The sequence below is a fragment of the Durio zibethinus genome, chromosome 26, assembly GCF_047325235.1.
Source record: "Durio zibethinus cultivar Kanyao isolate XHJ-2024 chromosome 26, ASM4732523v1, whole genome shotgun sequence".
Lineage (NCBI taxonomy): Eukaryota > Viridiplantae > Streptophyta > Magnoliopsida > Malvales > Malvaceae > Durio > Durio zibethinus.
The window spans coordinates 5,436,451-5,461,730 of record NC_143187.1 but is presented as its reverse complement, the minus strand read 5'-3'; the positions used below and the strand labels follow the sequence as shown (position 1 = coordinate 5,461,730).

General features: G+C 34.2%; 4 protein-coding genes, 1 long non-coding RNA gene, 1 other non-coding gene and 1 pseudogene across 9 annotated transcripts; 5 read left to right on the top strand and 2 right to left on the bottom strand.

Annotated features, from left to right (window-relative positions):
• Positions 1-154: 154 nt before the first annotated feature.
• LOC111318616 (uncharacterized) lies at positions 155-1,783 on the bottom strand. The gene is made up of 2 exons (XR_002693661.2): positions 1,644-1,783; positions 155-786 (listed from the first exon to the last, which is right to left on the bottom strand). It is a non-coding gene; the product is annotated as an uncharacterized LOC111318616 (long non-coding RNA).
• A 961-nt stretch (positions 1,784-2,744) lies between these two features.
• On the top strand, positions 2,745-6,759 carry LOC111274657 (telomere repeat-binding factor 4-like). Its single transcript, XM_022859446.2, has 6 exons — positions 2,745-3,078; positions 3,642-3,841; positions 4,363-4,447; positions 5,338-5,421; positions 6,062-6,335; positions 6,452-6,759. The coding sequence occupies exons 1-6, from the start codon at positions 2,929-2,931 to the stop codon at positions 6,481-6,483; spliced, it is 825 nt and encodes a 274-aa protein (XP_022715181.2). The 5' UTR covers positions 2,745-2,928; the 3' UTR covers positions 6,484-6,759.
• A 1,527-nt stretch (positions 6,760-8,286) lies between these two features.
• LOC111318615 (glycylpeptide N-tetradecanoyltransferase 1-like) lies at positions 8,287-11,017 on the top strand (annotated as a pseudogene).
• Positions 11,018-12,102: 1,085 nt separating this feature from the next.
• On the top strand, positions 12,103-15,771 carry LOC111274655 (eukaryotic initiation factor 4A-1). Of its 2 annotated transcripts, none has more exons than XM_022859443.2 (5): positions 12,103-12,370; positions 13,811-13,880; positions 14,013-14,119; positions 14,292-14,722; positions 14,824-15,771. In XM_022859443.2, exons 2-5 carry the CDS (start codon positions 13,813-13,815, stop codon positions 15,457-15,459), a joined length of 1,242 nt encoding a protein of 413 aa, XP_022715178.2. In that variant the 5' UTR covers positions 12,103-12,370; positions 13,811-13,812; the 3' UTR covers positions 15,460-15,771. The 2 variants fall into 2 exon arrangements, with proteins under 2 accessions (XP_022715178.2, XP_089612118.1); XM_089755992.1 differs by having other exon boundaries at positions 14,013-14,129.
• On the top strand, positions 13,472-13,585 carry LOC149511261 (small nucleolar RNA snoR98). Its single transcript, XR_016334458.1, has one exon. It is a non-coding gene; the product is annotated as a small nucleolar RNA snoR98 (small nucleolar RNA).
• A 1,612-nt stretch (positions 15,772-17,383) lies between the features above and the next one.
• On the top strand, positions 17,384-18,089 carry LOC111274656 (uncharacterized). The gene has a single exon (XM_022859445.2). It carries the CDS (start codon positions 17,519-17,521, stop codon positions 17,870-17,872), a length of 354 nt encoding a protein of 117 aa, XP_022715180.2. The 5' UTR covers positions 17,384-17,518; the 3' UTR covers positions 17,873-18,089.
• A 1,007-nt stretch (positions 18,090-19,096) lies between these two features.
• On the bottom strand, positions 19,097-24,568 carry LOC111274654 (casein kinase 1-like protein 2). 3 transcript variants are annotated; one of them, XM_022859441.2, is made up of 14 exons: positions 24,109-24,568; positions 23,997-24,037; positions 22,715-22,784; positions 22,450-22,598; positions 22,265-22,360; positions 22,111-22,181; positions 21,178-21,239; positions 21,007-21,070; positions 20,844-20,928; positions 20,626-20,752; positions 20,439-20,521; positions 20,274-20,337; positions 19,975-20,117; positions 19,097-19,658 (listed from the first exon to the last, which is right to left on the bottom strand). In XM_022859441.2, the coding sequence occupies exons 1-14, from the start codon at positions 24,182-24,184 to the stop codon at positions 19,365-19,367; spliced, it is 1,425 nt and encodes a 474-aa protein (XP_022715176.1). In that variant the 5' UTR covers positions 24,185-24,568; the 3' UTR covers positions 19,097-19,364. The 3 variants fall into 3 exon arrangements, with proteins under 3 accessions (XP_022715176.1, XP_022715175.1, XP_022715177.1); XM_022859440.2 differs by having other exon boundaries at positions 19,288-19,658; positions 19,969-20,117; XM_022859442.2 differs by lacking the exons at positions 23,997-24,037; positions 24,109-24,568 and adding an exon at positions 23,785-23,829 and having other exon boundaries at positions 19,288-19,658; positions 19,969-20,117.
• Between the last annotated feature and the right edge of the window lie 712 nt (positions 24,569-25,280).

Sequence of the window (25,280 nt, the reverse complement as noted above, 5' to 3'; positions counted from 1 at the left end):
TGTATCTTTTAATAAAAATTCTATAAAGCCAGATTGAAGTGGGATCCATGATTGAAATGGGCCATGATCTTTTCCTTTTCTTTCATATTATGCTAATCAACTAGGAGAGAATAGCAGAGCCTGGTGCCTGAGATAAAAGCTAATCAGCGGCCAGTGAGAAATAGCTTTGCATGTACCAGTTGCAAGGGAGAGGAAGAAACAAATTCTGAACAAGTTAGTTACCTATTTCCTCGATAGGAGCCATGGATTTACAATAATTACTGGAATAAGCAACCCATATTGAACATCAACAATCTTAGAATTGCATATACAGGACAGGTTAAATAATGTTACGGGGAAGAAACTGGTCCAAGATAGTTGCCTTCCAACTTCACTAATGCCTGTAATTGTCTATCTAGCTCCATCCACTTAGTTGCAATCACAGTGAACCGGATAATGACATCCGTCTCAATCTTTGAATGCTTATTATTGACGCGAAGGCAGGATTCTCCCCAGGTGTGTAATGATAATTAGGCATTTTCAAGCCAGAAAGATGGATGTTATCAACAGGACCAGTCCTCCATAATCTCTCCACTAAATATTTTGAAGGTGACTCCAGTGAAAACCACAGGGAAAACCACATTCCCTTTATTCTGAACTTTACCCTCTCCATTGCTCTCCAAGGTTTGACAGCCATCAAATAACCTATATCTTCCGTCGCCCCCTCCTCAGCGAAGTCATCCACCAGGGAGGTTGCTATAGACCGTTGCAGCATCAAACCCTTGGCATACAAGCCTTTAGCAGGGCCTACGACATTCCATGTCAATTTCACCTTGAGAAACATTGCGCAACTATAATAGAAAGGAAAGAGAAAATAAAGCTACTTCAACTGAAACCAGAATCTTTAAAGTAAGAAGACACAGTACATGACGCTAGAAAACTCTGAAAAATCAAAATGATACTTCAAAAAGCATTCCCCTATGGTTTAGACTCGTGTTAAAACCTAACTTCAAGACCTCTATTCAACAAGAAATCATTATTCTGCACTCTCAAACACAAAATATTAAAATGGATCATGCATCAAGCATTTGGCAAATTCTAACAAATCTAACCCAATATTTTCCATTGCACATTTATCTTTATCCCGATGAGTCGAAACCAAAGCTTCAACTAATGCAATCTTAAGGGTTTGAAAACAGATATAGTATGATTGGTGAACCCCCAACTAACATCTAGAGACTCATACATACCCAATTAAACAAAAATCATGACAATTTTTATGCATAAAATCAACAGCAAGCAATTCTTAGCTTCAAATCTTCGCACATTTCATAACTGATAGAACAAAAGCTCAAACGGGCAAAGGCTCAAGAAAGAACCCAAAATCAAAAACCTCCACCTCGAAGTAACCCTAATAATAATTCCTATAATTTTTTATCATAGAAAACTTCAAAGAACAATCAAGAAAAAACCCATCATTCTTTCGTACTCAAATTGGCATTCCAAAAAAAAATAATAAATGTAGCAATAATACACTTGTCCTCTGATTTTACACAAACAATAAATTAAAGTCCATTCTAATGTACGTTTGATAATTACAAACAAATCTAAATTTCATCTCAAAGCAAACACTGGAGCATCAGCATTATGAACGAAGGTTACACCTTTCCCGTTTGATAATTAGGTAGAAGCTTCTGGGTTCTGACCCTGGTGCTAGCGCAACTGCATGGGAAGTGCCGACGAAAAGAATTTTTGTTTTGGTAGGACCGCAGAAAATAATAAGAACTTGAGAGATCCGACCCAAAGGTCCGTATGTTAGCTTATTGGTGGCGCCAATTCGGTGCGTTTTATAGGCACTGGCTTAGGGATGTTCATGGACCGAATTAAGTTTGGTCAACCTTTTTAAAAGTCTTGTTTAAGGTTTGGTCCGATTTGTTGGGTTTTGTTTTGTGGATGTTTTGTTGAGCTTAGAGATTAAAAGATTTAAAAATAATGAAATATTAAAATTTATTAAAATATTAATATTTATATATTTTAAATTAAAAATATATTTATTAATAATTTAATATTTCGAATCAAAGTTTTAATTTAAAATTTTTGTTCAAAATTTGAATCGAATTCGATCAAATATGTAAATTAAATAATTAAATTAATTCATGTATGAAATTAAATATTACTCTAATGATATTTACAATTATTTTAATAAATATTGTAAATTTTGTTTTACTTTAATTTCTTTTTAAGAAAATTCAGAACAAGTCAAGATTTTATTTTTGAGAAATTTTTTATAATTATTTGAAAAGTTTGTTTATGTTAAAAATATAATTAATTTGCCTCATTATTTGTCCTTTATTGGTTTTTTGAATAAACTCAACTTTAATTATTATTTTTTATAAAATCATAAAATTATAAATTTTTAAAAATTAATTATACAAATTTTAACAAATAACGAACAAAATTGTATTTATTTAAAAAAGAAAATGTATGCAAATAAATTATAAAAAAAATATTTAATATCTAAACCGTATAAGGCACTTTCAATTCGTTTCATTACTAATGTTGGAAATCATAATTTTATCATTTTTATTTTCTCTTTATTTTGATTTAATTTGTTTGTATCTTTTTTCACATATGTCAAAGTGCCAAAAAAAAATCATAAACAAAAAAGAAATGCTTTAATTTGTTTAATCCTTTATTTTAGTTATTGATGAAAAGACAAGGCAATTTTTGCCATTAAAAGGGGGGGGGGGGGGCGAAATTGAGGTGAGAGTTGTTGGACTTTTAGGGGGCGGGAGCCAAAAACAGGAGTTTTATTTTTTGTCTACATAAAAAAAGAAAAAACCCCATAAAATTACAAGGAAAGATCTTTATATCAGAAGCTACACACCAAAATAGAGTTTTTAGGGTTACAGCAGCGAGGGAGAGACACACAGAGCCAGAAGGGGTAGAATGGGAAATCAGAAACAAAAATGGACGCCGGAGGAAGAGGAGGCGCTTCTAGCCGGAGTCGCCAAACACGGCCCTGGCAAGTGGAAGAACATCCTTAAAGATCCCGACTTTGCCCCTTGCCTCACTAATCGTTCCAACATTGACCTCAAGGTTCCCCTTTTCTTCTTAATAGTTTTTCTTTAAATGTTATATTTGCTCAGTTTTCTTGTTTCGTTGTAGGGATTATTTTGTGATTAGTACAAATTTTTTCTTATTCACATTATTTTACTTAAGCTGCTATTTACATTGAGAAACCCTAGATGTGAGTTTGTCTAAAATTGAATTGGTGGCTGATTAAATTGAAAGAAAATTTGGATTATTTGTACAATGCAGGCGTTTAAACTACCAAACAGTCAATCCTAATTTCGTGTTAAGCATGATATCATATATATTTAAGCTTTTTTCGTGTTTTGGAAGAGTTTAAGAATTTGTAGTAGGTTCAATATAAGGCTATAGAGGCCTTGGTCATGATGAAAATTCAATGGAGGTAATTGTGGCAAAAGATAAAAATGTCTGTTAAAACTCAAAGGAAAGATAAAGTGTTTGTCTAATACTTGTCATCCATTTTCATAGTTTGATGCTTGGTTTCAGTGAATTTTAATTAATTCATAGCCTCCTCTTTTGTTGTCAATGTATATGGTTTTCTCATTTTTTTTTTTCCCTCTCATTGGCAGGATAAATGGCGGAATTTAAGTGTTAGTACTTCTCAAGGCTCCAGAGACAAATCAAGAGCACCCAAGGTAAAAGCCATTGTTGCTTCCCTTTCCAACACTCCCAATTCTGCTCCAGCTGCTTCACGTGCGCACAATGTAACTGCTGATACTGCCGTGGGTGATCCTTCAAACAGCACCTTAGATGGGAAGAATGCTCCTAGGTTTGTATATCTATTCTTTCTGTTCGGTATTCAAAAGTCTTATTTGTTGATGACTGATCTTCTCGTAAATATGATGTTAGAAGTGGAACCAAGCAGAGGACATCCCAATTCCCATAAGCTGTTTGGAAGTCAAAAGAATTTTATTTTTAATTGGTTTTCCATGGTCAACTAGAAATTTGAAACATCTCATGCTATGAATGAAGGTTTTATATCCTGGTTTGCTTTACAATCCGACTTCCTTTTTCTGTTGATAAAAATGTTTATTTTTTGTCATCTAAGTCTTAGATAATTAAGTTTGATGATGTCAAGTATTAGCAAGTTTAAGTTGAATTTCAATTTTTGATTTTACATAATTTTTGTGTTTTCCAAAATTGATGCTGCATTGCCTTAACTTGCAAGTTGACTAGCTCACCATTTTATATGATTAGTTTATTCTCTTTCATTTATTTCTTAATATGCAGAGATTTTTGCCCTTTGTAATTGGGTACTTGATACTATTTCTCTCTTTTTTTTTTTACCAGGTATAACACAATGATTTTTGAAGCCCTTTCAACTATTAAAGATGCAAATGGATCTGATATTAGTGCAATTATAAGCTACATTGAGGTGAGATGGATTTTGTTGCTTCTTTTTCTTTCCTCCCTCTTTTTAGTTGCAATTCTTGTGTGTTTCTTATGTTTATCAGGCATGGAATTGTTGCTTGGAATAGAAGGTTTCTTGCTTTTGTTTGAGGACCTCTTTGAGGTCTATTGATGAGAAGAAAGCCAAATTTGGCTTAACCTAGAAAGCAAAAAATCAGAAGAGATAGTTGCAATATCTAAATCCTAGCAAGTAGCAAGCAACCATTATTGTGCACAAAAGTTTAGATCAGGGTTACAATTGTAAATTGTCCTCATAAACGCTGAGAGTTCCCTAAATTTCATATCCACAGTTACCCAACAATTCATTGGATGAGTTCACAACATGACCCTAATCCTAACATGCTGAATGTTAACAAGTATATCTGTCCTATTAATTTAGAATAGAAGACAAGGTTCAAGAATTTTAGGTGTTTTTCTGGAGTTGGGTAATCTCTAGCGTGCAGCTAATATGAGGTTGTATTTAGTAATGTTAGAAACAATTTTCTCAATACGCCATTGTTGGAACCTATCATCTGGATGGGGATCTCTGAAGGAAATGGCCAAGCAAGCGAAAATTTTGTCAAGCGCCATTTCAACGAGACCTTTAATAGATTCCTTCCTTACACTTTAGGTATTTCTTCCTCTTATATGAAAGCTGCATCCTAAAAAATGAATTTTTATCTTCAAGAGTAAATTTCAGTTTAATAATTCACTTCTACAGGCACATCACATCGTTCTTTCCTTTAAATTGTGAAATTGGATATGCATGTTTTATCTTGGGATGGCTGTACTCTTTTTTTGTGCGTGTTAGAACCAGTCATCATTATGCATGTTTGGAAATATTGATGTTTAACTTATTTGATTCAAATGCTGCAGCCAAGGCATGAGGTTCCACCAAATTTTAGAAGGTTACTAAGTTCTAGGCTGAGAAGACTTGTTTCTCAAGGCAAGCTGGAAAAGGTAATTATGATGCTACAATTGAATAACTTACCTTACTTCATGATTGATGGTTTCACCCTTTTTTTTTTTTAATCTTCTGGATTATGGCTAAAGATGATGACAAATTGCTTCAATGTATGATCTGCTGCTTGAGTTTTGCAATGCATTGAATGCTTTCATACCAACATATTCCCATGCTAATCTAAACTTTTAAAGTTGCAGGAAAGGACAGAGAACATATTTAAATTATTCAAGTTTTAAATTTTTTTTCTGCACAGCACATTCATAATAGTTTAACCGAATAAGAGTCTCTAGATTGAACCCCAGAATAGTCACCATGGCCACCTTTTCACAGAATCTATAAATGGACTTTTAATTCTCCAATTTCTTTAAAGAAGACAAAGCTTTTGACTCCAATTTTGAAGCACTCCTATTATTTATATATATTTAAAATACGAGTTCTAGCAAATCAATTATGGTGATAATTTGCTAGCATCCTTGATCATAGGAGATACAACAAGTAGTGATTATATGCAAGAGTTTTGATGTTGTATTGCATTGTAGAATGATTTAATGGAAACAGCGATTTTCTGATGGATGTTCTTAAAGCTTACGTATCTGAATGGCATTTTCTCACTCATGTCAAAACCATCCAATGCAGATACAAAATTGCTATAAGATCAGAAAAGATGCCTTGATGGTAACAAAAACAACTACCCTTAAACAAAAAGATATTAGGTTACGGCAGAATTCTGGTGCAGTAAGTTCTGGTGAAACAGTGGAAGAAGCAGCACTTACAGCTGCCTATAAAGTTGCTGAAGCAGAAAATAAATCGTTTTTAGCTGCTGAAGCAGTTAAGGAGGCGGAAAGAGTCTCAAAAATGGCAGAAGATACTGATTCAATGCTACAGCTTGTGAAAGAAATCTATGAACAATGTATGTCAAATTACACATATCTACTCTTTTCTTGGGCTATACCTACTTAAATTAGTAGCATATGTTTTTCTTGTATCCTGGAACCTAATTATATTTTCTTTCCGGTGCTGTTGCAGGTTCACGAGGTGAAGTTGTTCTATTGGCTTGAGTCTTAGCTTCTTAGGATGTAAGTGATAGGAGTCTTTCCTTCATAATTTTTGGAATCTGTTTGTATGTAAATCCGTTGATCATGTGAATCAATGCATCGCCATTGTGTTGAAATGCATTGGAAATTATTTCCATCCAAGATCAATGATGAATCTATAGTTATTGTACAATTAGCCCATTATATTGAGAGTGGAAACTAGTTTTGACTTTTGGAGACAGTGGATTAGGCCTTAGGGGAATGTACATTTTAGAGTTATATACTGAATAAACTTTCTTACTCCCATGGCTTTATGTGGCACAATGAAGAACCTACTTATCAATGGATACTAGGATGGGGATTAAGCTACGCAGGAATTTGCCTGCTGAAGAAGAAGCATGCTCAGTTTCACCAATCCTCAGGACCTGATAAAAGTTACCTTTTGCCGTTTTATTTCAGTTGCTCTAGTTTATCAAGCCCTGATTGAAGGCCAATAGCCATAGGTGAGTTAACTGGCCGGTGGGTTAGCTCGACAGAGGATGCTGAAAAATGGCGAGTAGCTGGTTTGCCAGCAGCGTTAGCTCCCGAGTCTCAAAGCCAATACATTCTTATCATGAAAATTCTTTATAATTTTGATCTAAAGCCAAATTATTCTAAGTCTTCACATTTGGTTTTCTCTTCTTTCCCTTCCTTTCTTTTGTGCCAAAAAAAAAAATCCATTGGAAGAATGAGCAATGCCCCAGGCCCCAGGCCCCAGGCCCCAGGGGTAAGCTTAGTTTCCAATCAACGTCTTCATCGCTAACCGCAGCAAATCCATCGAGATCCATAACTTCCTTGGGTAGAAGAAGCTGCGAAAAGTGGGGAATGTTTATCAAGAGAAAAATATATGTCACGTGACATGCACGGGAAGTTAACGGTGATTCCAGAAAATTTTGACGGAGTTAAGCAATGATAAGGGTGTTTTCTGCATTTTACGGTTTTTAAATTTTACCCAAATATTGAACTGCAAAGATTGTCGCTCTGTTTACACTCTTTCTTCTACTATTTCGAAATTCCATATGCTCTCTCTCAAGAACAAGCTTCAAAAGTCTCAGATCTCTGCTTCCATTTGATTTGAATCCTAAAATTTTGGGGGTTTTTTTTTTTTTTGCATTTTATTCCCTTTTCCGCTAATATTAGGTAATTATCTGATTTCTGTTTGGTTATCTGCATTTGCATGGTTTTCACTTTCCAGACCCTTTTTGGTTGATGAGAAAATAAAGGTACGTAAAAGAAAACAAATCTTTTTTTTAATAAAAGAATTGATATTTCTTTGATTCAAGTATGCTGCTTTAAGTAATCAAATATGTCTTTTCTTCATTTCTTAACTAATAGCAATTGTATTCACAATTTTTTTTACTTACTTTTGGTTACTGACATACGTTTTGGTTACTGACAACATTGAGTATTGTAGAAAACAGAGAAGGAAAATTTGATAAATCTTTTGTTTTTGGATTTAAATTTCAAATGTAAAAGGAAAAAAAGGAAAATTTTAGGAATATGGGTGTCCTCTTCATGAACCAATATGAGTATTAGGGATTTGTAATTAAGATTAATGAAGTTTTAAGCTAATTTCCTTGTTTATCTTCACTGTTCTTTGTTCACTTACTATAATTGGATTTTCCATCTTTCTCCATTCATTTGATAAAAAGATGAGAATGGAAATATTATGATTTATTGTGTTTTGATGTCTGGGAAGTGAAAAGCTTTGGTTCTCTTCTCTTGAAAAAGGCAAAAAAAAAAGAAAAGAAAAGAAAGAACATGTAATAGTGAAGATCCTTCCTGTCATGCATATGCTTTCCGAGTAGTGAGTTAAGTTTTCATTATTTTTCTCACAGGAGAGAAACAAATGTAAAACAAACATTTTAATTTATTGAGAACTTGTAGACTTTGTTACCTTTCAGGCTGCCTTTGAGAGTTATTCATAATGGTTGATAGCAACGCATCTTTCTGGTTCACCTGAAGAAACCTCGAACCCTAAAAATGCACCTTCCGAGAGTGATCTTGCAGTCGTTGCCCTATCTCAAAAGGTGCAAGAGTCGCTTGGCCTCGAGAGGAGACACAAGTTTTGGGAATCTCAGCCTGTTGCGCAATTCAAAGACTTGGGAGGCACTAGTTTGCCTGAAGGCCCTACCGAAGCTCCAACACCTTTGTCTGAAGTCAAGCAGGAACCATACAATCTTGCCCTATCTCAAAAGGTGCAAGAGTCGCTTGGCCTCGAGAGGAGACACAAGTTTTGGGAATCTCAGCCTGTTGCGCAATTCAAAGACTTGGGAGGCACTAGTTTGCCTGAAGGCCCTACCGAAGCTCCAACACCTTTATCTGAAGTCAAGCAGGAACCATACAATCTTCCAATCATGTATGAATGGGTCACTTGTGATATCGACTCTGATGAGATGTGCAATGAGGTTTACAACCTTCTGGCAAATAACTACGTAGAGGATGATGAGAACATGTTTAGATATAACTATTCAAAGGAGTTTCTACTTTGGGCTCTTTGCCCTCCTGTTTATTTTAAGAGCTGATACATTGTTGTCCGTGTCAAAAATTCAAAGAAGTTAGCTGCTTGCATTTCAGGTTTCCAGCAAGAATCCAGGGCCGTGATTAAATTTTTACCATGGCAGAGGTTAATTTTCTGCGTGTTAAGAAGCTTAGGTCAAAAAGGCTTGCTCCTGTCATGGTTAAAGAGGTGACAAGGAGGGTTCACTTAGAGAATATCTGGCAAGCAGCATATGCTGCTGGAATTGTTATTCCAACACCAATAACTTTTTGTCAATATTGGCATGGATCTTTGAATCCAATTAAGCTGATTGAAGTTGGGTTTTCTAGACTTGGTCCAAGGATGACAATGAGTCGGCCAATTAAGCTTTACAAGTTACCTGAATCAACGGTTACACTAGGGTTCAGGAAAATGGGGCTTCATGATGTTCCTGCAATTGCACGACTACTTACGAATTATTTAAGCCAGTTTGTGGTTGCGCCTCATTTCAATGAACATGACGTGGAGCATTGGCTTCTTCCTACTGAGGGTGTTGTGGATAGTTATATTGTTGAAAGCTCTGAGACTCATGAGATTACTGATTTCTGCAGTTTCTATGCACTTCCCTCGTCGATCCTGGGAACCAGAATTATTCAACTTTGAAAGCAGCATATTCGTATTATAACATTTCTACGAAGACCCCTCTGCTTCAGTTGATGAATGATGCTCTTATTGTGGCAAAACAGAAAGACTTTGATGTTTACAATGCGTTGGATGTCATGCATAATGAATCTTTCTTGAAGGAACTGAAATTCGGGCCTGGTGATGGAAGTCTTCACTATTATCTCTACAACCATAGGATATTGCATACACTGAAACCACCAGAGCTTGGTCTTGTACTCTTCTGGGCTTGTTTTTCTGCTGCAAGTTGATGGAAAATTTTCTGGGAAAGTTTGCTGTTGATTGGCTGTAAGGTTGAATCATGGCAACCCTTGGTTAGTGTTCTAGATCTCATGTTGCCATTTAAGCAAACAGATTTTTGTGAATTTTCTTTGTTTAGGAGTTATAGGCATGGATTTTAAAGCCTCAAATTCTTGGAACTTGGAATAGGTAGATCTGAATATTTTTAAAGCAAATTTTGGTTTTCTCATATATGACATGATTGTTTTTCGTCCATCATGTTTATCTTTGGTCAAAAGTAATGTTACTTGGGGAGTTGTCTCAATTTCTCTATATAACAATATAAATATTTTTGTCGTTTTTTCATCCTATTTTTATATCCCACTAAAAAACACGAGAGAAACTTAAAAAATAGTTGTAAATCAATTATAGATATCTATCTTACTTTTATTATTAATTATTTTTATATTCTTTAATCACTAATTTTAAGTTGATCTGCAATTCGTGTATATTTTTATCGCATAAAATTTTAACAAATTATATATTGTATATTTTGTTTTATATAAAAATTAATTGATATAATTTGTGTGAACGGAAAAAAACATAAAATATATATTTTATTTTTGATAGATTTATATATAATTTTTATTAAAATTTTAATTTATATTAATTTTATATATTTTTTTCAAATTATATTGTTATGATATTATCGTATGAATTGTAAAATCTAATCTTTGGGTATTGGATTCAACAAATCATGTATGCATCTTCTGCTCATGGACTTTTGGTTTGGAGTTGGTGACATTTGGGCTTAATGTAGCCCATTTGACCTACGTAATGGACTTTATAAGCCCAAAATAATTTAAAAGCTTGGATATTCAATTATTAGAGAATATTTTAAAGATAAAATTGAAAATCTCCTCACCAAAAAAATAATTAAAATTAAAATTAAATCACATGAAAAAGCATAATGGATGAGGTCGGTGGAGTCGTGGAGAGCACAAGTCATTTGGACGGAAGTTTAAATAAAAATAAAATAATGAAAGGCCCAAAAAGAAAGTAACAAAAAGCTCCATTGATCTCTATCTTCAATTCCTCTTTTGCTTCCCTTCGTTAGAAGAATTGTCCATTGCTGACTAATCAAATTCCATTAACAAAAGCCAAAATAGTATATATCTAGTACAGCAAAGCTGAAACTTTAAATATATCCATTGCACGTAGACAAAAGGTTAACATCCTAAATTTAGGATGGATTTGAATAAACGATGAAATTAATTTTAATAAAATTAAAAATAATAATAATTTTTATTGAATTATTTTTATCGAATCTTTAAGGTTTAATAAAAATTATTTATTGTATTTAATAAAATTCACCGATATTAATTTTAGTGTTTAAATCCGTATTTAGTAAGAGTTTATTCAAAAATCAAATGAGTGTTTAATTATGATTTTGAATATAAATCTTCGATAATGCAACTTTTTCATATTCCCAAATTATGATATTTTTTTAATAAAAAATTTTTTATACCCTTATTTGGAGCAATTACATAGTTATTCGAATATCGACAATATGCCATATTTTTTTATTATTAAGTTGAAAATATGCCTTTCTTTTTAAAGTCTTAGATTAACTTTTCCTTGACTGAATATGAAAAGTGAGAATACAAGAAAGAATATGCAAACTACAATGTTTAAGTAGCAAAGTTTTAATTAAAGTGAATTACTTATTTATATGTAAGTTAGTTCAATTATTTTATATGATTATTTTTAAATGATGATAGTCATAATTTAAAATTTAAATTTCAATATTTATAATTTTATTTTTTATTTTAAATTGTACCATGAAATTTTGATTTTTAAATGTATAATAAAATTTTAAGTTATAATATATATCTTTTATTTTAGTTTATTTTGTATTTTTTTAAATTTCACTTTTTTATTGCAAAATGCAATGGAACTTAACAATTAAAACATTTCATGAGCCAACCAAGTAAATTTTATCTCTCTATATATATATATATATATATATATTTTTTTTTTTTTGTCTGATGAAGTTTCCTTCCTAAATAGGGTAGAACATCCCCTAACTGTAATAAATGAAGAAAATGGAGGGCAAAAGTGGAAAATCAATGGAGAAAATAGATTTCGGGTGGAAATAGTAGTCGTAAGGCCACGGCAACATGTAGAAAGGCTTATAAAACCTAAAAGAGAAAACAATGCGCAGCAGCGCTTGGATTGATCGCTATTTGGCTTGCTTTGGCTTAGCTATCAACACTCCTCTCGTTGGTTTTTTTCCTTGAACTCCACGGCGCAGATCCGAGGAGTTTGGGAAACCCTAATTCTCTCGCTTTTTCTCTATCTCTCTAAATCTCAACCGAAAAAGCTTCCTAAAGCTACCCCGTTTTTCTCTTCTCTCTCTCTTCAACAAATCTCCCCTAGCCTCCCTTGAACACTTTTTTTTCTCTTGCTCTTGCTCTCTTAATCTGCTTCAAGGTTGCTCTACCTCTCTCTCTCTCTCTCTTTATTTTTCTTAGATTGTTCTTTCTTTGTGTGTTTGTGTTTGATTGATTTCCTGTTGTTTCTATGCTTTCGTTTTTTGTTGAATTTTATTTGATGTTTATTTGAATTAGCTTTACTGTTTGGGATCTGGGTTTGATCTGTTTTCTTTGTATGTTTTTAGGTTTTTGCTTTTGAGATTGATTAGTTCACAAATTATTTTTGGTTTTGTTTTGTAAAGTTGATTGCTTTTTTTGTAGTTTGAGATTTGAAAAATTAATAAGCTTGAAGCTTTGCTAGATTAGACTTGCCATATTTGTTTATCAAAAGAAAAAAAAAAACTGTTGGATGTTGAAGAGGAAAAGAGGGAAAAAAGGGTTCGTCCTGGATTGTATTTTAGATACCAAAAGTAGGAATTTGGAAAGGTTATAGTTATCTGAGCTGTTTTAGAAAGTTTTTACTTCTTGTTCTGATTGTAAACAGATCTTAACTGTAAATATTGTAACTTCCAGCTTTGGGGTTGAAATCTTACAATTAGTTGGGTGAGATGTTTGGTGGTTAGTCTCTAACTATGCAAATTATTGGTTCTTAGTAAAGGTAAAACATTAGGGCGTTAGTTTAGTTTTAACTTGTTGCGTTGATGTAATTCTGAGGGTGATTTTTAGCAAATAAAGTATGTTTTGGTCTGAGCTGAAATGTGTATTTGTTGTCACGGTTTGAATGGACGATAGTGCATGGATTGGATTTAGGATTAACACCTCCCTTTTTTTTTCAAAAACCTGCATGCGAGCTATGTTACTGCTTTTATGGTAATAGTGGGTGGTCATCCGTAAACCCATGTATACATCAGAATGGTTATGTGCATAACAAAGCATGTATTTGCTTATTCTCCTAGAATATGAACAATTTTGTGTTAACTAACCAGTGGTAAAGATGATTATGTATCAGAAGACAGTGTCTTCAGTATGTGTCTTATGTAGAAATATTTAAAGATTTGGTGATAACAATGTCTTATCCAGTTCTCTTGTAAGTGCTTGGCCCTGGGTGAATTTTGGGAAGGTAGGCAATGTGGTGTCTGACGTAAAGGGTTTATGATTAAAATATCAGATAGCCATCTGCTGCTTTGTATATCTTATCCAGACACTAAATCAGAAGTTAATGCTTGTGCTTCTCTTTATCTTGGTGTGCAAGTTTGGCTCTTCTGTTACATCTTTCTCAATATTGAAAGGCTTTGTCCTTTAATGCCATTAAAAGTTTTGAACATTAAGATTATATATATATATATATGTATATTTTTTTTTTGTGGTTGTCTATTATGCAACATCTTGATTTCTTTATCAGCATCCAGTTATATCTATAATCTGAAAGCTATAATATCAATTTGGAGGTGAGCCGAACTATGCTTAACATGCCTTATTCTTTATTCCCTCCTCACAGTCATGGCAGGCTTGGCACCAGAAGGATCCCAATTTGATTCTCGTCAATATGATCAGAAAATGAGTGAGTTGTAAGTTTCTTGTTTGTAGACCACTTACTTTCCTCTGTTTGCATATGTTTTTCTTTAACAAAAAAAAATGAAAATGTTATTTGCCTTACAACTTGGTGATGCTTATATGTGGTCAAAATGCAAATTGCACAGGTTAAAAAATGACGGAGATGATTTTTTCACAAGTTATGATGAAGTTTATGAGAATTTTGATTCAATGGGACTTCAAGAGAACCTTCTGAGGGGTATCTATGCCTATGGTATGTAGTGGTATGTAGTAGTTTGGACAAAAAGTCATAAATTCTGTAGTCCACTTAATAAATTCTTCAAGTATCATAGTCTGTCATTTGTTTTGACATTTATAGTTTTTCTATGTTTTTTTATTGTAATGTATGCTGAATCCCTATTCCCTTGTCCAAAATATTTTCCAAGGTTTCGAGAAGCCTTCTGCAATTCAGCAAAGAGGAATTGTTCCATTCTGCAAGGGTCTTGATGTAATTCAGCAGGCACAGTCTGGAACTGGGAAGACAGCAACATTCTGCTCTGGAATTTTACAGCAACTTGACTATGGTGTAGTCCAATGCCAGGCTCTGGTTTTGGCACCCACTAGGGAGTTGGCACAACAGATTGAGAAGGTGATGCGGGCACTTGGTGATTACCTTGGTGTTAAGGTTCACGCTTGTGTAGGTGGGACAAGTGTTCGTGAGGATCAGCGGATTCTTCAAAGTGGTGTTCATGTTGTTGTCGGCACTCCTGGTCGTGTCTTTGACATGTTGAGAAGGCAGTCACTTCGTCCAGATTATATTAAAATGTTTGTCTTGGATGAGGCTGATGAAATGCTTTCCCGTGGTTTTAAGGATCAGGTTTTTTATTTTATCTTGTTATATTCCTTTGTAATTATTTTGAGTTTTGAAAGCTTTGGTTTTAATATTTTCTGCTCTAATATTGTTGTTTTGTTTGTCAGATTTACGATATCTTCCAGCTTCTGCCATCCAAGATTCAGGTTGGAGTATTTTCTGCCACAATGCCACCTGAAGCCCTTGAGATTACTAGGAAATTTATGAACAAACCTGTGAGAATTTTGGTTAAGCGTGATGAGCTAACCCTTGAGGGTATAAAGCAGTTTCATGTGAATGTTGAAAAGGAAGAGTGGAAGCTTGAAACTCTCTGTGATCTTTATGAGACGCTGGCCATCACCCAGAGTGTCATTTTTGTGAACACAAGGCGCAAGGTTGACTGGTTAACTGACAAGATGCGAAGTCGTGACCACACAGTTTCTGCCACCCATGGAGACATGGACCAGAATACTCGTGACATCATCATGCGTGAATTCCGCTCTGGTTCTTCTCGTGTTCTCATCACTACTGATCTCCTTGCTCGTGGTATTGATGTGCAGCAAGTCTCCCTTGTCATAAACTATGATTTGCCTACTCAACCAGAAAACTACCTCCACCGAATTGGACGAAGTGGAAGGTTTGGAAGAAAAGGTGTTGCCATTAACTTTGTGACTAGAGAAGATGAGAGAATGCTGTTTGACATCCAGAAGTTCTACAATGTGGTCATCGAGGAGCTGCCATCAAACGTTGCTGATCTCCTTTGATGAGATTTACCTTTTTGAAGATTGTTGAGGCAAGGGGTTTTGTTGTTGTGCAAGTCCTATTTACCACGCTCTTTTCTTTTTTCTTTTTCCTTTTCCCATCTAGCGTGTTTAAGTTAAATGTTGTTCCTGAACACATCTGACCATTTAATGATATGGGTCCTGCACAATTGCTACATAAAGATTGTCCCGTCTTGCCCACTTCATTGCCGTGGGCTTATGTTATTTCAAGTTTTGATGCAGCAGCAATGTTTTTTGGATTGTATATCTTTTGCTTCTAGTATTTCATCCTCAATGCTATATAGAATTATTGAAGGCTGTTGCTTTGGGTGGATTTTATCGTCACCATATTAGCACATTGGTCGCTAAGGTGGATTTTTTCTTCATTTTCTTTTCCATTATTCTCTTCCCTGGCAAGATTTGGAAGTTAGCTTTGCTCATGGTTTTACTGACGTCCGTGAGATTAGAGTATTGGACGTTGAAGCACCACAGGTGGTTAAATAATCGAAATAATGGAGCAATTGCGTCACCTTAAGCATTTATCCAATGGAATTGCTCCCCCAAGTTTCCATTACTTTAATCCTGGCATAATAATTTAGGGCGTAACTGTGGATAATATTCCATGAAGAGTCATATCACTGATCTTTGTCTTTCCTCTTCGATGATGCTAAATTTCTTGGGCAGCTTTTCCTTTAACAAAAATCATATGTCGGTGCCCATAAAACCCATATTCTTCTGCTAATCTTCCAGATTGGACAATGTGAAACATGCCACGAGCCAGATGTCCCTAGGAACAGCTGTTCAGATGCCGCATCTCATAGGTTTCATTTCCCTGCAACCCCCTGATCGTCTTGAGGTGAGATCAACCAATCTTGGAAAGTGTGATGAAAAAGTTGGGTTCTGAAGTTTATTATCAACAAATTCATAAATTCTTGCATATATGGTTTGGCTGAGCTGTACCAAAGCTTGTAGCCTTGTACAAAAAGCATATGGAGAAGTGTTAGGTAAGGTCAATACAAATATTCCGACCTAATCTCGGTCACTTGGTTGTCTAATATTGCAATCTAAGATGTCTGTCTATTTCCCCATGTTTCACTTTGCAGACTCTGGACAACAGAAGTTACTGTTAACCTTCACTTTGTTGGTTGTAAATAATTAAGTTAGGTATGCAGAGGTGAATTTTCTATGGACTCTGAGACCAACACTTGACTTATATGAGCAAGTTAATTTCTTTGCTTTTAATAATACTAATCAGCATTATTTCAAATGATAATAATTCTAATCCGCATTTAAATGCTAAATGATGATATCAATCACTTTGAAGACTGAAGTAAATATTTCACTTTCACGGTGAAAATAGTTTCAGTCCATTTGGCTTTCCCCATTTCCAATAATACATCACTAAACCTACTCTCCTAAATGGTGAATCTAGAAGTGACTGACGGGGTGAGATCTAGAAGTAAAATTTCACTTCACAATGTAACTATACTGTAATTCTTGCAAATAATTGATGACTTATCCAGCAGATTGGACCCACAGAAGCTCTGCAGTCAAAAGCCATAACCATGGAGAAAATCATTAACAGTTTCATAAAATTCACAAATTCAAGTGCTGTAAAATTTGGACAATCTCAATCACTTTCCAACATCAAAACTGATTTCTCTCAAAACTGTGCCTTTTTTTAATCATTACACGTGTCGGGTTACCATCTATGACCATACAAGATTAGCTGCCCCATGCAATTTGCAACTGCCTTATAGTGTGAGCCTCAAGTGGAAAATGTCAAGTCTCAGTCATCTCTTCACAAACTCCTTCCAAGAAAGGTACATGTGAAATGGTTGGAAGACTAAAGGCGCCCACTTGAGCTGTTTCCCCCTACCCCAAAAAAATTTGAAAATAGGAAATTTGTATTAATAAATAATACAGCTAATAGCATCATCAACAACTCCACAAATAAAAGTAAACCACCAACGATATTTATTTTCTCCTTCTCCACTGCTACATCTTCATCTTCATTCTTGAAAACTTTGCAATCTTTGTCTAGAACTTCGTACATTTTTTTATGGAGGATTTGAGATCCAAATCATACAGGGATGGAGGGATGCAGATGGAGAGTTACTATGGAGGTAAGGGAGGAGGGCCAAGCAACATGCAAGACTTGAGGTGTTACAGTGCCAGTTATGCAAATTCCGTTCAGCCAAATCAGCTTGGCAAGGAGATTGAGATCAAGAAAAGCAAAAGCTCTTTTGGGTCTTCTTCAAAAAGCTGGAGCTTTAATGATCCTGAGCTGCAGAGGAAGAAAAGGGTTGCTAGCTACAAGGTTTATGCAGTTGAAGGCAAGATGAAAGGGTCTTTGAGGAAGAGTTTCAGGTGGATCAAGGACACTTGCACCCAAGTAGTCTATGGGGGGAGATGATCCATGGGTACTCTCAAGTTTTCTTTTTTTTTTTTTTATTTCCTATTTTTTTTTTGTTCCTTTCGTGGTTTGTGTTTTACCATGCTGGTGAATGATGGATAAGAACTTGGGATTTGCGAAGCTTCCCTTTGTCTAAGAATCTTGAATCTGAAACTTTCATAATCTTAAATAGTATAACATAGTTATAGAATTATAATTATGGTATCTATCCATGAAATTTGGAAATCAATAATATTTCTTGGTTGAGTTTCTGAGGTGGGTGAGATTAAGACCCGTAGCAAAATTGAACATGTTAATGATTTCTTAGACTACCAAATAGTCTGATCAAAATCTGGTCACCGCCATTGTTACTGATATTGTGATTCTATTATTTTAGCTTAGTTAATGGTTTTGGCCAAAGGTGAAAGTTTGAATCAAGAGCATGTGCTCAAGATTTACAAAGTAGGACTAATATGAAAGGCACCAATCTGTCATTTTATTCCAGCTGCCGCTATGTTCAAGGAGGAGAAACCTAGCACAAGAGGAAACCATTGTTTTGACTGTTTTAATGGAGCTTGGGGAAAATGGAATTAGATTCAACTTTGAACTGATTTCAGATATTTCCTTTGCTTAAAAACAATTAGCAAAACATTTTTATTTTTCTTTTACTGGTGTTTCTGATATTCAGCAGACAGTATTGCATTAATGTGATAGAACAGGCCAGGGTGAATGCTTACTGAAGTAATAACAGGACAACTACAAGCATTGATTTCTCACTCTCTGATTGAAGTTTTGTTATATTTCTCCAGTTTCAAATAGATCCAACTTCTTACGTTTCTGTAGAACATCGTTAATGAGCCAAAATCTATCATTTTTCACTCACTTTTTTCTCCCGGCTTCTCATAAAACCAAGCATATCCGAGGTGGAGAAAAGAGTGTTGATCTTTCTCTCTTAAAAAGTTAATTGACAGAAAAAAGACAAACAAAAATAATAACAATATGTAACTTTATGTCATGTTTTTCTCTATCTTCCTCGTGACACCTGAAAAATACCCCCCTCTATCATCTAGGATCAGTTAGGAGTTTACGCTTTTCTCTCAATAGCAGCCCTCATTTTCTTTTCCCTTCTATCACGAGTCTCGATTCTAAAAGCAAAACTTAGTTTGGAGTGACTAATGCAGGAGTCTTTTGACCAAATTAAACGGTGACATGCTGCATAGCGCCCGAAATGCAACCACCAAACAATTCAAAAACCAAGACATTTAATCCATTAATAGATTTTACGGTGGTTACATAATCCATTAATGTAACATTTTAAATGAAAATGTAGCCAAGACATTTAAAACTGTATATTTTAGACAATAAGCCTTCTTACCTAGATTTTTTTTTTTTGGACATAGTACCATACCAAGGTTTATGTTATTTGGGCAGATATCCGACTCTTCCTGATTCTCTCTTTATTACTATTTACAGTTATCATATAAATTTACAGGAGGCAAGAATTTTATGTAGACTAATAATGTAACCTCTCATCATTACTAAAATGCAGACTCTCAATGCCCCTCAGAGCAGACTCTAAATTCTTTATCTTTGAGGTGTTTCTAACACAAGATGAGCGCTTGTTCTCTGATGATAAAACAGGTGAGCTTCTTTGCCCACTAGAGATTTTTGGAAGAGGCGCTACACTTGCATCAATGGTGCGAAGGCGAGAGTCGGAATCACTAGCTGTGATTGCAGCATCGCGACTGCTAGACACAGCAGCTCGTCTTGAAGATCCACTTGAACGCAAGAAATTAGAACTAGACAACTGCACAAGTCAAGCCAAAAAATTTACTCTGAAAGGGCATTGGAAATCACACACCATCATACAACAATTTTATCAGGAAAGGAAGAGGGAGAAGGTGGAGGGATGAGACTCTTCCAATAGCACAAAGAATGCAGGGTTATATTTCTGATTAATCTCATTTTTGCTATCTATCTATTAAAACTGCAATCATATTTGAAAAACCACCTACATAAACCAATTTACTCCAAGTCATTATGCAAAGACAGATATCAAGCAATAAGAAACAGGCCTGATCTATGGGAGATCTACCCATTTGGCAAAAAACAATTACCATTACCATAGAATCTTTAGCAAGAGGTAGATCATTTGGTACTGGACTTTTTTGTTTAGCTAAGCTTCCAGAGTTTACAATTGGGCCTGAGTGTCTCCTGCGGGTAGGATCTGTGGAAGACCAACCAGAAGGTCCACCTTCTTCTCCACCTGTGGAAAATCAACCGTATTACACAGTTATCATGTGCCCCAGTTAGACTATGGTATAAACAAATGCAAGAAAGAATCAAACAATAAGAAGTTTACTGAAGTAATGTTATATACGACTAGCCAATATCAGGATTAAAAGAGACCCAACAAAGGTACCTGGTTGTCTATCAGCAATTGCACCCACAGGAGGTATGCCAGAACTTTGTCCAGCACTAGGGCCCTGGAAATATTAATAAAGTAAAGCAATATACTATTAATAACTAATTAAAAGTGTGAAGATGCTAGATGCCAATTAGTTACCTAGTTTAGCAAAACACTTACAAGTGCACGGGTAGGAGGATTGGCAATCTGTGATTGCTGATACTTTAATATTGTCCAATCAAACACATAATCAAACTGAAAACCTGAATTAAGAAGAAAAGATAACAATACAAGGAGAAGGAAACATCTTTCACTTGCAGTCAGGCATAACCTCTTCCAAAAAGGAAAAAAAGAAAGAAGTTCCAACCTTCATGAATGAAGAGATCACGAAACAAGCGCTTCAGATAAGAATAATCTGGTTTATCATCAAACCGTAGGGACCGGCAGTAATGGAAGTAGGACGCAAATTCAGTAGGATAACCTCGACACAAGGACTAATAAGAAACCAGTAAGTTTTCCACCGAGTTTCAAGTTACTGAACAGGTATTGTATCACATGCACAGCTATAATCAGACATTAATTCACCTCAATAGAAGTTGACACTTTCTTTTCACTAATCTTCTCATACTTTTGCTTCTTATTTCCTGCTTTCAGTCCCTGCCAAGGAAGACTACAAAGACATTGGGTTATAACTAAATTATCCCTACTGCTTTGTCTATGCAATATAAAAGTGGTGGGCAGTAGTTACCTTCCCCTTAAGAAATACATAAGAACATATCCAAGTGACTCTAAATCATCCCTTCGGCTTTGCTCTATACAAATAAAGCAAGAGTTTTAATAGTGGAAGCCAGTATGAAATATTTAACATCACTCTCCAGGTTGTCTAACAAAGACAAATAGGTTGAACAGGATGTCCTACCAATCCCAAGGTGAGTATTCATGCTTGCATATCTTGCAGTTCCTGTCAGATTTTTATTTTCTCTGTAATAATTACAAGCACATCATAAATTTTTTAATCCAAACAAGTATGTCAAAGATTTATAATTTAGACTACACTAAATCTTATAGTACATGGAAGGTTGTGCCTAGAGAACCGTTAGGTTCTTTTAACAACAATATTAAACACTAAAACAAACAAATAATACCTGTATAAGAATCATAATATTTATCAATAAAAGTTCATAGATAAATCATTTTAATGGTGTATTTGGTAAATCATTGAAAATTTTAATGGTTTTATTTTTTTCATTACGTTTTACAAATCATTTTAAGAAACCACTTAATGGAAGATTTTCAATGAAAAAGTGTTGAAATGCTACATAGTTTTGGCTACTTAATATATCTTAATTTTATTTAATTATATTAATTTATAGTATTTCCTTTTAACAATTTATTCTTTCCTTTTTAACTTTTAAAATTGAAAATAATTATGAAATCATATATTTATTTTATAAAAAATTTAAAAAATCTATTAAACATTTTTAATTTTCAACAGTATACCAAACAACATTTATATAAACAAGGATTGAGATGAAACATAAAGAAAAAGAAAGAGAGAATACTTGCTCTTAATTAATTCTAATTCATTCAAAACTCAAAAGCTCCCTTTATAGTACTAATGTGCAACCTTAAATAAGCTTATTTCTTAACTGGAAAGATTTTAGAAGCCCAATAACTTAATGCAGTAATATAGAAACTGTTATACGAACCCCAAATATCATAAAAACACATCAACAACCTTCAAAGAATATCATAACTAAAATCAACATCTAGTGACACAAATTCATAAGCACCATTCAACTTTAACCAAATTAAATGAATTCGCAAGTTAGGAGTACTCCAGAGGACAAACCTATAAGGAATATGCTGATGGGTTGAAGTATCTCTGTACTTCTTAGCCAGCCCAAAATCAATGATGTACGCCTATATGCAATTAAATCAAGTACAAAATCAGTACGCGGCATGAAGCCAAAGATCCACAATAAAAATAAGTTTGACGATAATACCTGATTTGCACGCTTTCCTAAGCCCATGAGGAAGTTGTCTGGCTTGATATCTCGATGCAGAAATGATTTTGAGTGAACAAATTCAACTCGATTGATCTGACGGAAATACCGTGTTAACCCAAAAAATAATGAAACTCAAAGTACATGATACCATAATAAAATGCATATAATGAAGGAAAACCTACCATCTGGTCCGCAAGCATGAGAACAGTTTTAAGTGACAGTTTTCTACTGCAGAAATTGAATAAATCTTCAAGGCTAGGCCCCAGTAAATCCATCACAAGGACATTATAGTCACCTTCAACGCCAAACCATCTCACATTTAGAATTCCAGCTGCCAAAGATACGAATAGTAGAATTCAATATTAATCACATATGATAAAGGGGCAGAATGGTGCATCCAACCCTTCCTATTTCAAACGGTCTACAAGCAGAAAAAGTGGTCCTTACTTCCTCCTTGCAGTATTTTATACAACTTAGATTCATACAACAATTGGGGATGCTTTGTCTTCAAATTTTCCTGAGAAAACAAAAATTATGAATATTTCTTCACATAGATATTAGATATGGCACAATCCATGCACTTGACAATAAACACAAGAAACGGAAGAAAGATGCATGATATATCACATCACAAAATTGTTGCTTAATAAAATTGCATTTATCCGTGCCTTATATGGGAAACATTTTTCAATACACTTAACAGCAGGAGAAAAGTCATGCCGCCTCGATTGATTAAGATGAATGCTATTTTATGATTTATAGCTCCATTATTTAATCTATAAAACATCAGCAGAATCACTTTCTCTTGGAGAACTCAATATGCTATCATGTGCTACATCATGCACTCCAGCTAGTGACAATATTACAAGCAAAACCACTCAAATCATTATATTTTAAAGACCACAAATAATGATGAAATAGATCAAACTCCCATGTTTTAATGATCTTGAAATATATGCAAATTCCACATGTCCTTGCTCCCAATACGAAAAGGTTTTAACTGAAATGGTAATTGGCACAAATCTAATCCATGCGACTAGCATAAACAACACAAATCATAACCCTAGTAGAGCTAAAACATTCAGGGTTACTTAATATTAGCCTTGTCCAACTGAAGAACCAACAGAGTCTATCATCCAGATTTAAAAAAATCAGAAGCACCTAATGCGTTTAAGGTCTATTAACCACAACCCTTTTGTCCATTGTACAGAAGTCCCATCTTGAGAGCCAGTAAACTAGAAATTACTTAAATTGTGTAAACTATATGACAACGAAGAATCTAAAGCAAAAGAAATTAAAGACCCTGCACTGCACCCTCTCAAAAGTCAAAATCTTAGTTTTCAAAGCAGAAAAGGTAAGGGTCCGTTTAGTTTCAGAAAACCTTTATCATTTTCCATCTCCGCTTTCAATATAAATATGATCAATAAAATAAAGTAAATAACTATATTTAAAAATAACCGATAGACACTTTTCTAGTTTCTCTATGGAACCATGACCATACTTGGAAGTAAAATTACCATTGATAAGCCAGTTATAACAGCATCATGTGGCGAATTTGCGGCCAAAAAATCTAGAAAACGTCACTGGTTAACTAATCAACTTGTCAGTCAAACCCTAGCTGATATTTTCATTCATCATTCTTCATAATAAAAACTAATATAAATTTGCAATGAAAATCCAAAAATTTAACATGAAAATTTGCAGAATTCGATAGAAGAAAATCACTTACAAGCTTAATTCCAACCTCTTCATTCGTTTGAATATTGGTACCTAAAATTAAAACAAAATTAGCAAAAATAAATAAATAAATAAAATACTAACAAGAATAAAAAAGCACAAACCGAGATAGATTTCTCCAAATGATCCGCTACCGATCTTTCGACCGAGTCGATACTTGTTCCCAACTCGCGGCTCCATAAAAGCCGAAATAAACAAAAAGAAAAATTAAATTAAATACGAAAAAGAAAAAACCTAGTAGTTTTATTTTTCTCTTTCTCTCTTAGTAACGCTCAATTCGGATTAACGTTAAAAAAAAAAGCCTAAATCTTAAATACAATTTCACAAAAACAAAAAGGAAAGAAAAGGAGAAATTTGAGGGGCATATGAAGAAGGCGGTGATGGAATAGAGGGAGAGAGATGATATGATGTGATGATGATCAGGAGGAATCAACGGTGGAGACGTGTTGTTGGGATGGAGAATGGGGACATGGATGGGAATAAAGAGGGAACTTTTTCTCTCTATGGGGAAAGATGAAAAACAATAGAGAGAGAGAAAGAGAGATGGAGGAAGATATAGCCAGTAGAAAAAGTAGAATTATGCTCTGATTCTTATTTTGATCCTTGATCCAATCGTCCAGTAGAGTATCAAACGCTGTCGTTTTCTTCCTCCTATTCTCAATTTTGTTTTTGCCTTTAATTTCGGCGTAAGCTCCAACTTTTTTTTTTTCCCGTTTTCATGTAAAAAACAATTCGAATCCAGCATTTCAATTTATCATTCAACTAAATGCTCGAATCTTATTTTAAATTTTTTTTAATATATCCAAATATATCAATTAATGAATTAATTTTAAATTTAATTAATTAATTCTTACAATTACTTTTGAAAAATTCATCAATAGGTCAATGTTTTAAAGTTTTTTATGTCTGTGCTTATGACAATTTGGCATTTTGAGTTTTTTTTTCTTTTATTTTTCACTTAAATGTGTGATTCACTGTTTTTGTTAAAGATAAAATCATAGATTTAAATAAAATTTTTATAATATAGTATATTCATATTAATTATATATATATAAAAAAAAAAAAAAAAGACACTCATGCAATTATTAAGAACCTACTCCGGTAGGTGTAAAATATAGCTTACACATGCAAATGTTTACTTTTAAAAACCTGATGGATTGGGTTTTGAACAAATATGAAAGCCGAGACCTTTGACTTACCAACTGCAATCAACCCAAAATAATGGTGTTAGGTCTGAGACTAAGATTGTACAATACATTAGTAAAAGTATTAGAGT